Source organism: Cucumis melo, chromosome 3 (assembly GCF_025177605.1).
Source record: "Cucumis melo cultivar AY chromosome 3, USDA_Cmelo_AY_1.0, whole genome shotgun sequence".
NCBI lineage: Eukaryota > Viridiplantae > Streptophyta > Magnoliopsida > Cucurbitales > Cucurbitaceae > Cucumis > Cucumis melo.
In genome coordinates, this window is record NC_066859.1 from 23312178 (window position 1) to 23324204 (window position 12027).

General features: G+C 30.3%; 1 protein-coding gene across 1 annotated transcript; it reads right to left on the reverse strand.

Annotated features, from left to right (window-relative positions):
• Positions 1–2402: 2402 nt before the first annotated feature.
• LOC103496460 (uncharacterized) lies at positions 2403–6582 on the reverse strand. The gene is made up of 2 exons (XM_008458315.3): positions 5787–6582; positions 2403–3788 (listed from the first exon to the last, which is right to left on the reverse strand). Exons 1-2 carry the CDS (start codon positions 6494–6496, stop codon positions 2693–2695), a joined length of 1806 nt encoding a protein of 601 aa, XP_008456537.2. The 5' UTR covers positions 6497–6582; the 3' UTR covers positions 2403–2692.
• Positions 6583–12027: the final 5445 nt, after the last annotated feature.

Below are 12027 nucleotides of genomic sequence, written 5' to 3' on the forward strand. Positions count from 1 at the left end.
GCATGCAACCACTCTACTTCTCTAGATACGCTCGACCTTCCTTTTTTAATCAGTTTGTACCACTAATTGCTTTTCACCAGAACTTTTAAAATCGCTCCCCACTTAATCGCTTTGCACCACCAATTGCTTTTCATCGAAACCGTTCCCAGATCTCTTTCCATCAATCTTCAACCTTCTAATCGTTTATACCATTGTGTTCGTTCTTCAACCTTCCGTTGGATTTCTGCAGTTAAAATTTCGAAAACAATATCCTTTACTACGTTCTTTGTTCAAATTTACGTTTCTGCGACCATGAGCATTCCGGTTGATTGTCAATATGGTCTTACGAATCTTTTAATTTCGTTTCCCTTAATTCCGCATTTTTTTTAGATAATTAATATTTGTATTGTATTTGGCATGATTTTAGGAAGGGTTGAGATTTGAATCTAAAATTAAACTTAACTATTTGCATTATATTTGCCAATTTTAGGGAATGATTGGTATTTACGTGGGCTTTGAAATTTGAATCTTTTAAATGATTTTTCGTTACTTTTTTAATGTTTTTGTTAATAATAATTAATTATTACATTATCTTTGCCATTATTTTAGGACGTATTCACTTTCGAATGTTATAATTCCAAAATTTTAAAAAAGAAGATTTGAATATCTTTTTCGTTAATTTCTTATTTTTTTTATGATAATAAATAATTACTGCATTATATAGTTTTGAATTTATAATTATTGCATTAAAAATTAAATATGTGAAAAATTTAAATATGTGAAGTTATTTTTCATTAATTTGAAGGTAAAAATCGAAATAATTAGAGGATATTGAAACCAATTGAATATGTTTAAGGATCTCCAAAAGAATATAATAGTTTTTTGATTTAGTTAATAACTATATATCATAAGGGGGTGTGCTTACAAATACACTCTAATTGGATATGTGATATTTTATTTAATTTTTCGATCTCATGAAATACACTGTATTTGTATCTAGACAGTTCTCATCCGTGGAGAGGCAATTTTGGCCTAAAAAAGTGATAACATATTTAAATCAGTTAGCCATAAGAAAAAAAAAATAGTTTGCTATTTTTCTATTTTCTATTCTTATACTTGTCATTTCCACGGATTAAGTTAATTTTAGTCCTAATAAAGAGATCAAATGACTCGCACATTTCTTTAAGCCTACGATAAATTTCCAAATTTCAAGAGTGAGGGTCAGTCGGTAGAAGTCAGTTTTTCAACTAAACTACTGTTGGTTGATTTGTTAAATGTTTAAAACGGCTAAGACCATGAAAGAGAACAAATCGACCATTGGTTGGTTGATTGATGGATCGATTTAGGGTGGTCTAAGCCTATCAATTTAATAAAGTGTTGAGTTCATTGTTTTTTATGATTATCTATCACATTATTCGTACTTGGTATCTAACTAGAGTTAATCCTAAATGCATCTTAGTGTAAAGCTACGTACCTAGAGGGGAAGTTCGTGCAGAACGATAACATTATGTTATAGGCATCAAATGTCACCCTTAACATTATTGCCATTTTCTTTTTGTTTGTTGTATTTTCTCTCGGTTCAAGTAGATGAATTGAGAAGGGATGTTACACCGTTGGATTATTATTATTCTTAATTTGGAAACCAACTCGACATACCTTGAAAAAGACTAAACATAATTTAATTTTGCATGCTATACATATCAATGTGTGTATGTATATATATTTAAGTTTGTAATCGGTGTTTGCTTGGTTTTGACGTTTCAAGAGCAACAATTGTGACTATTATGTGACATCGACCATTGACAAATGAAATAGATGGACCGATACGACTTGTTGGCTTGACAAATTTTAATAATTTAACATTATTTAATTTTATGGGGTTGAGAGACGTCTTTTTTTCCCCTACTCTCTTTCATCTAATTATCACCTTTGTCTACACAATTGTGTTGTCATCACCTCCATTCACATAGTAGTTACTAATATTGAAATTTAATTGTAGTTTGTGGGTTATAATAATTTGTTTTATATGTATATTATTTATTTTGGCATATTATCATACGCGGTTAAGTTGTAAACTATTTTAATTTGAACATGAAATAGTAAACATGTAACAAATTAATAATAAAAAGATGATGACCTTCAAATGAGCCCATTCCACCAAAACGTAATTAGGGTCCAAACCATCTCGTTTGTTCTTATCATATAATTCAAACTATAGTTGTTGCCACACACTCTCTCTCATGGTTGAAACAAAGTTGTTCTCTTATATGTATGAAACGAAATAGTAACATTCTTCACTAATCACTTTTGTGACTTAAGGAGGTCGATACAAGCCGCCCAAAATAGTGTATTTTTTTCTATTAAACTTTAAAACGTGACTTCAATTCTATCCATATAAACATGAATACCGAAATATATTCTAATTTCAATTAAAACAAACGTAGATAGATTAGCTACTTTCATAGTGTAAAAAAGAGTTCCATTACACAAGATGAAATGATAAACAACAATAACTACAACTTAATTAAAGTAATATAACAAAAAAATGAGCAAAATACTTTGCTGCGTAGATGCATCGAGCAAAGTTCACTCCATCGTTTAACTATTAATTTTCTTTTAAAAAAATACTTTAGAAACTATATATCTAGTGATCGGAGTCGAATTCACAAAGATGGATCCAATTCAAAATGTCCAACAATAAGCCACCTTTAATTTACTTATTACTCGAAACGACGTCATTTCCACCAGCTTCATCTTCTTCAACCTCCTCCCTAAACTTCCTATAAATATCAGTCTTGTAAAACGCTCTAGTTCTAAGAACCAAAACAAACGAGAACAGAGCACCAAGCAACGTAACTCCGGTGATTATAATGAACGACATTTTAAAGCAATTCACACCAACGCAGTTCAATTCTTTTCCGGGTATCCTTTTCATCCCGGACGCCGCCAACTGCCGCTTCGCCTCCTCATCGTACAAATGTCCAGCGACTCGAACATTGACAAAATACAACCCGATTGGGCTCGCAACGGATCCGAAATTGTAAAGCGTGGAATAGTATTTGAGGCCGAAGATCTCTGAAATTATGGCGAATAGAATCGGCCATTGAGCGCCGTAGCAGAATCCGATTACGATTGAAGCGAAGTAGAGGCCGCCAGGAGGATTGAAGGCGATTAGGATATGGCCGACGCAGGAGAGGAGGAGAATTAAGGTTAGAATTAGGGTTCGAGGGAATTTGTATTTGGTGAGGAAAATTTCGGAGGTGAAACCCGAAACTACGCGCCCTAGGTAATTCCAAATACTTACTAATGATACAAACGTGCTAATGCTCCGTTTAGGATACTGTAGAGAAGCGCCGATTTGGCCGAGGTTGTCGATGGCGGTGAGAGTGCCGCCGACGCCGCACGCGGTGGAGAGGAAAAGGAGGAACATGTCGGCGCTGAAGAGCGCTTGTAGAATCGTGTAATCTTCGCCTCTTGGAGGGGGCTTCAGGGCGGTTGTCCAGCAGGACGGCGTTGATGACGTTGGCTTCCCGGCGGGGGATATGCCGGAGGTTTCGAGGTTTTGCGGCGGCGGCGGCGGTGTTGGTTTTTGGGTGATGATTGTGAGTGGAGAAGGATTTAGGAGTTGAGATAGTTTTACGCGCCAGAATTTGTAGTCTTCGGCGATGACGATGAAGATGGGCAAAAAGAGGAGAAAGACGACGACGGCGGCGCTGGAACTGTACTCGATGCGGGAGAATTTGAATTTTTGTTGAAGAACGATCATCACCATGAGAAATCCGGCTAGACCAAGAGAAACGTACAAGAATCTGCCAACAATAAGATTTAATCTTTTTAGAAAAACAGAAACATTAATTAAATAATTAAATAATTAAAGTTAGTATATTCAATAAATAATGTAAAAGTAAATAATTTTGTAAAATTACAAAGCATGATCACAAGGGTAACGAAATTGGAAAAAATTATAATAAGTTTTTTTTTTTTTCAAAAATAGAATAAAGTGGTAAAATATTTACAAACTATTATAATAATTTTGAAAAATAAAAAAGTCGAGGTCGACAATGTGTAATAATACAAAATTTTCGATCACACACGTAAAAAAACGTGTCTACCTCTATTTATTTGAAGTAACAACTAATCATTTAAATATTGGTACACGATCTGTTATTTGGGATAGACAACTAATTGTTTAGATATTGGTATAGGATCGTATACCAATATCGATCGTATACCAATATTTTAAGAAGAAAAAAAACAAGAGGTGAAGAAGAAATAAATTCTAGAATAAAGAAGAAATAAAATTTGAAAGAATAATGAAAAAATCACAAATAAGATGAAGTGAGAATATATATAAAATAACGATAACAATATGAAACGGAAAAAAATAAATTATAAAAGGAAAGAGAAAGAAATGTATTGAACCAAATGGTCCCAATAACTTTTTATGTTTTGTTGCATATGTGTAAATCAACGTTTATCTAAACAATTTTTAATTTTCAAAGAAAATATGGAATAAAAAATAAAAATTCTAACAAATGTCGTTGACTTGAGAGTTGAGAGTCTGAGACAGCTTAGCTAGCAGATTAGGACATATATTTCAATTTCAACTAGTAAACAAGAGACTCCAAATATCCATCTATTGTAATTTAAATAATAATAATAATAATAATTCTGTCGGTACTTATTCTCTTTTTTGGTACTTCTTTTATATATCTATTAACATTGCAAACACTTTTTTATTATTATTTTTCTTACTCTGCCCTCCTTACCATAATTTATAGTTGGGATAGTTGCAAATGTAGCAATTATATTCAAAATAATTAAATATATAACAACATTTTAAAAAATTTGCAAATATAACAAAATTTGTCAAAATCTATCAATGATAGGAGTCTATCATCGATAGATCATGTAGCAAATGTTGGTCTATCACTGATAAACCATAAGAGTCTATCAACGATAGAAGTCTATCACCGATAGATTTTGCTATATTTGCAATTTTTTTAAAATGTTGCTACATAGTTAATAATTATTCTAACAATTGTTATCCATTCTAATTACCCTTTATAGTTTATAACAATAATATAAAGGCGTATCTATCTTTTTGTAGTGTATTATATTCCATTTTTCAACTTTGTAATAAAAAAAGCAACTTTTTGTCTAATAAATTTTGAAGATGGCTTTTATGTAAGATGATCCACTTTTTATCTCTAAGTTATAGATTTAATTTTTCTTTATTCACAAATTTCATTATTTTATATGTTTTACTTTCCATTATTCAATTTAAAATAATTAAATAGTAAAATTTTGATTAAATTTAAAAATAAAAGATAAATAAGTGAAAATTAATGTATGTTCCAAATTAATTGGTAGACTTTAATACCATAAACTACTAAAAAATCAATACTTAAAAAGTAAATCCCAGAGTTTTTAAGACCAAATTAGAACAAATACATACCTTGCTTTATTGTAATATTTCGAAAGATCAAGTCAAACCGTGACGGAAATAAAATCCATCTTCTATAATTTATTTTTGCTTTTCGAACACCACTAAAAATTCAACTAATCAACTTAGAAAAAAAAAAAAAAAAAAGAGAGAGAGAGAGAGAATGAAAACGATGATAAAAGTTTGAAGAGAAAAAAGAAACAATTTTTAAAAACCAACCACGAACACGACCATCATAATTTGAAACCCAAAATTTAGTGACCAAAATATAACATTTTGAATCCTATATTGGAAAGATATTTCTTTCTGAAAAAGAACAAAAAAATTAAATTTGAAGAATGAAATCATCGTAGTAAGTGACCTGTAAAAGACTGTGAGTTCATTAGGCCGATGTTGAACCTTCATAATCCGAATCGTCCTCAAGAACACCACCAAAATCACCGCCGGAAGCCAAGCAAGAAGAAGAATCAACGATTTCGAATCATCTCCATAAATCGCATGATAAAACTGCGTCATAATTGCACCGCTTAATCCTACATATCCTTTCAAAATCCCCAAAACCGCTCCTCTTCTCGCCGGATAATTCTTCACACAAGTCACCAACGCCCCTGTATTCGCAAACGACGTCGAATTCGCCCCTATGCAAATGTAAAGACACATCAGCCACACCGGCGGCGCCGCCACTTTTTCCGTCACCGATAGCCAAATCATGAAGTATCCCACGAAATTCATCCCTGCTCCGATCGCCAGAACCACCCACGGTGGCATGATTTCCGCGATTAGTCCGGCAATTATTCCCACGTTTGTGCCTAGGTCTTTGAAGAAGCTAATTAGATTGAGAGTGCTCTGGTCGTAGCCAAGGACGGATTTTATGGCGCCGGAGTAAAGGCCGAACATGTACGGCGTTCCAGCGGTGGACATGACTAGGAATGAAGCGAATACCATGAACCAAGGTCCGGTTAGAACTTCGACGAAGAAGGAGGTCGTAATTGCTCTCAGCGAACGACGCTCTATCTCCATTGATGAACTTCCGCCGCGGTCCCTGGCTCTGCCGCTCCCGGTAGCCTCCATGTTAAAGGTTTTTCTATCACTCTTTCTTTAAAAAATTTATATATAACTTTTGGGGATATTGTATGTGGAGATTTTGATTATTATTGTTACCGTATGGGTTTATATAGAGATTAGTTTCTTTGGGAGTTGACTTCATTTTTACCCGATTTTGGTCATGTGTGGAACAAACAAACATTTCATAAAATAAATATGAATAATCTACAGCATAACAAAACTTCACTCAACAATTTGATACTATACACAAATACAAATATATTTACACAATTTCGAAACGGAAAAAATTCATCCCTATTTTTAAATTTGGAATTACAATCGTTTAGTTTTAGCTATGAAATCGTTCAGATTTGACTAAACAATCGTATTTTTAACATCTTTTATATTTAATATATAATCTTGAACCAAATAATACAATGATGGAAAGAAAAACACAAGAGGAAGAGAAGGAAACAATGAAAAAGAAGAACAAATCTATAATATTTAAAAAATTTGTTTAGCGGACTTTTTGATTTTGTTAAACTCATCGTAAATATTTTGAGAATTAATTTTATAACATGTGATAGAATGAAATTAATTTCATATTTATGAAAATTAATTTTTATTAAAATATATTTATTAAAAGTTTTAAAAACTAAACTAATAATAATTGAGATTTGACAATTTAAATAATTAAGGTTGCACCTTAGAGTTAAAACTATTTATCTCGTAACAAAAGAATAGTCTTTTTTGATCATTTTATAGTATGTGATAGAATGAAATTCTTCTCTTCGTAATCTTACTATAAAAATTTGTTTATTTTAGTTATTCGTTTGATACTTATCCTAATTAACTTACTTACGTATTTTAAAATATATTATATATACTTTATCATGTATGAACTGAATTTAATTTATATACTTATGGAGGAAAAAAAATCAAAAATTTAAATTTTCAACCTTTACACGGATTAACTCATTTTTTGAAATAACACTTTCACTTTTTTCAAACAATTCCATTTTATACATCTCATTTTGTGTCACTACAATTTCCATTGATTAATGTATTCGTGTTTTATATTATTTGTGCACACCTCACAAAAAAGAAAGAAAAAAAAAGGTGGTAATATATGATATACATAAGTACTATTTATATAAAAGTAGTAAAAATTCACATTTGTTTTTTAAAACGTGTTTGGTACGCAATTATCACATGTAAAATTGAGACTATTACTTCTATTAAAAAGCAAAATTAAGATATATAATTATTAAAACAAACCAAACTCAATTAACATACAAATTAATTATCTTCATAAAATCTTTCCACCATGTTTTTTATAAAAAAAAAAAAAACAAAAACAAAAATACATCGAATTACTTTGTCATTATTTATTTATTTGATGATTATATATAATTATATTGCAAGAATCAATGCCGATTGATTATTCATTAAAATCAGCCATATTATTTTTACATACGAGTATCCAAACTTGGAAACTTCATTAATAATTTTCTTTAAGCTCGTACTTTTACGGGTTGATTGGAGAAAATATTAAATTATAAAGTATTAGTGTTATGATAAAACTAATGTTATAAACCTAATGTTGTGATAGTATATGTATGTAGGTGGCAGGATTACGGGTTGTTTGGTGGCAGGATTATGGAAGTAGTGTTATAATTGCTTTATGATAAGATGTATTTGGGAAAAAAATTACGTGTTATGAAATTTATTTTTTTATACATTTTTAAATTTCGTATTCTAAATTCAATACACAAGTTTCGTATATTTAGTTTATCAAGTTATCCTATTTTCGTAAAATAATTTTTTTAGATGTGACATCCATTTACAACAATTACATGCAGATAAATCATTAATTTTTTTTAAAAAAATTGTATTCTAAATATAATACACAAATTTCTTATATTTGATTTCCCATAATGTCATATTTTCGTAAAATAATTTCCAGTAATTTTTTTAAATTCGACGTTCATTTTCAACATTTTTTACATAATTGTTATGCGGGAATAAATTATTAATTTTTAAAAAATTCATATTTTAACTCCAATACGCAAAGGTTGTATATTTAATTTATGAAATCGTTCTAGTTTTCGTAATTGTTACGTATAAACCAATTAAAGAATACATATTTTTAAAATTCATATTCTAAATCTAATACAATTTCATATATTTAATTTATCAAATCGTCTTAGTTTTCGTAAAACAATTTGTCTTAATTTTTTTAAATACGACCTTTTTTTTTTTTTTTTTACTTTTTATAAGTAATTATTATGATCGAATAAATTCTTATTTTTCTTTTTAACATAAAAATTATAATGAATTAATGAAAATATAAAATAAGGAAGAAGAAAAAGAAACTAGGTAAATTTTGGTAAAAATTTTAGATTCAAAATTTAATTGAAATAAATCTTAAATCAAATCTCGCCATTAAATTAATTTTTTTTAAAAAAGAAATGTCTTATACGTTTAAAGTATAAGTACTTTTCAAAATATTTGTTATACATTTTTTTAGGTTATTTAAGGATTCAAAAGTTATTTAATTTAATATTAAATCGTCTGATATTATTTTGTTTTAATTTTTTATAAATTTAATAAAACAAATTTTTAGAAATTCATTTATATTAAATTTATCAAAAATAGTTTAGATATAGATAGATTAATTTTAAAATAAAATATTTAAAAATGTGAAAAATAAATAAAAAAATAAAAACAAATAAAAGACATGAAATAATAAAAGTAAAAAATAAAAAAGAAGTTAAATATGAGGACTAAAATGTATAAACTAATCATGATTAATATTTAAATAAAATTAATTCTATATATAAAATAAATTAAAAAATAATATTCTTTTAAGATCATTAAATTAAATAAAAATAAATGACATTTGATAAATAAAATAGTAAAATTTAAAAAAGAAATAAAATAATAAAACTATTAAAGATATATAGTTATACGAAGTTAAAAGAGAATTTAAGAAGAATAAAAGATATGGAAGAGGGGCTATGATAACCCTGAAACTAAGATTATGGTAACCCTTCCTCCAAACAAGTGTTAGGTTAGCCTAATCCAACTTAAAAGTAATAATTTTTAGACCAAACGGTCTCTTGAAAACCCTATATTTTGAAATAATTTTAACGTAAAACTTGGAAAAAGACCATATGATCGTTCCTATAAAAGTCAATAATAAACTATTGATATTATTATTTTTGATAGTATACGCATATTTGTATTTATTGATTATGAATTATTATACATTGATTACCCCAACTTATGAGATATTATTTCTAAAGACATGGTGATATTGACATCATTGAAATTGTAGACCTTAAATTTGAAGTTTGAAATTTATTTATTTATTTATAATTTTCAGATATACTGTGGATAATGATACAATTATAACAATATCCAATGGCCACTTCATTTATAATAGATTAAATTTATTGTATTATTTGAAAATATTACAAACAACAAAAATATATAAGATTCGAACTTACCCTCCTAACAAAGAGTTGGATAAGTTGGGAAAAGAAAGTTTACTAATATATAGTCTATTTGACATTTCAACCCTTTGAAGATTCAAATATTCTAAGATCAAAAGGAGGGTTAATTATTATTCTCACTTTTCTAGTTGCTTTTGGCTATAATTGTTATACAAGATATAGTTGTTATGATGCTTAACAAAATTGTAAGTCGGATGTGATTGAATTCTAGATCATATTTATGGGAATTGAGATTTTCCAACTGGTTAATGACGCCGATCTGACAAAGTATGGAGATTTTTTTGTGTCGTGTGAATGTGTACTTTTGAAAAGAAAAGTAAAAAAAGTAGTCGGTTATTATCTTTCAAAAAGATAATTAATATAAGACTTTTTTTGTTTCGTAACCATCTAATTTTTATTCTTATATGTAATAGTTAAAATCTTAGTCAATTTTTCATAAACAAGAAAATTAAAAAATTATTGTTGAATAAGAAATTTTGAAACCAATTACAAATTGTCACGTCATTTACTAAAATAATTGTATTTTGGATTAACTAAAAATTGGCATGTGTCCCAAATTAAATTTGAAGACAAATTGGACAATTCTAATGATGTCACATGTCTTTATTATGAAAATTGAATTAAATAATTATTTTGATTCAATTAAATATTATTTACTTGGGCTAAAATTCAATTGAACAAAAAAAAAAAAAAAAAAGCTTAATTTAGTCATGACCCAAATCTATGTGATTGAGCCTATGGCTATGGTCCATGGACCAGACCAGGTCCAAGTTCATAAAAGCTCATTAGAGAACTCTATAAATAGAGGAGTTCTCTTCATTTGTGAGGAGAGAAATTTTTTACTCCAAAACATCTAAAGAAAATTCTAGAGAGATAGAAGACTTTTAACTCCTGAAGTCGACCACCCTCGAAGATCAAATATTGAAGTTTCTTTGAAGATACAAGCTTTCTTTCAAGACTCCAACTTCAAGGACACCTTTCAAGACTCAAACTTCAAGAACACCCTCGAAGATTGAAGCTCCTTTGAAGATACGAGCTTTCTTCCAAGACTTCAACTCCAAGAATAGCACGTGCTTCGCTTCCTCAAATCAAGCGTAAGCATCTAGTCGAGAGAGAATCAGAGAATCAAATTTTAGAGATCGAACCACATCGCAACAAATCAACATAAATACAACATCAACACAAGTTCCAAATTTCTCAAGAAATCTCGTGTGAACAAATTGGCACGTCCAATGGGACATCTCTACCTCTCATCTCTTTCTCGTCATCCAAATCTACAAATAAGCTAATGTACTAAAAAAAGTTGCATCCAAAGCTACAGTCACAAACGACTCTTACACTGGACTTGTCACCCAGAGTCACTTAAAGAAAAGTAGGGTGGGTCGGTCTTGGTATTTTTGGGCTATTTTACGTAAGTGGGAGAGGTTGAAGCAATATGTGAGGATGGAGGTGGGAGATGGTAGTAGATGTAGAGTATGGCTTGATCCGTGGTTGCAGGGGGTCCCATTCTTGAGCAGGTTGGGGAAAGGGTGCTTTATGATGCGGCAAGTCGGTGGGAGGCTAGACTTTCTGATTTTATTGGCCCAGATGGGGAATGGCAATGGCCGCGAGTGTCTATGGAGTTAATTGATTTATGGGATAGGGTTCAGGCGGTTAGTCCGTGTCTTAGTGTTAGTGATAGATGAGTCTGGGTTCCTGGTCGTCAGGGTGGTTTCTCTATTGCAAGTGCATGGGAAGCTATTCGTCCTAGGGGTGGTCGGGTTCGTTGGGTTGGTTTATTGTGGGGTCGGGGGAATATCCCAAAGCATTCCTTTTGTGCGTGGTTGGCCATTAAAGATAGGTTGGACACTAGAGATAGATTGCATAGGTGGGATAGTTCGGTATCGATGTCGTGCATTCTTTGTTAGGGGGTGTGGAGTCTCGCGATCACTTGTTCTTTTCGTGTTCGTTCGGGGGGATGTTTGGTCTCGGGTTCTTTGGGTTATGGCTTCCTCTCATAGGATTGAGCATTGAGAGGTTGAGTTGTCTTGGATTTGTCAT

Excerpts from the sequence above, each read along its gene's own strand:
- LOC103496460 (XM_008458315.3), bottom strand. The coding sequence starts at position 6,496 with ATGGAGGCTACCGGGAGCGGCAGAGCCAGGGACCGCGGCGGAAGTTCA. Across the intron at positions 3,789-5,786 it reads GAACTCACAGTCTTTTACAG|ATTCTTGTACGTTTCTCTTG; the intron begins GTCACTTACTAC and ends TATTGTTGGCAG.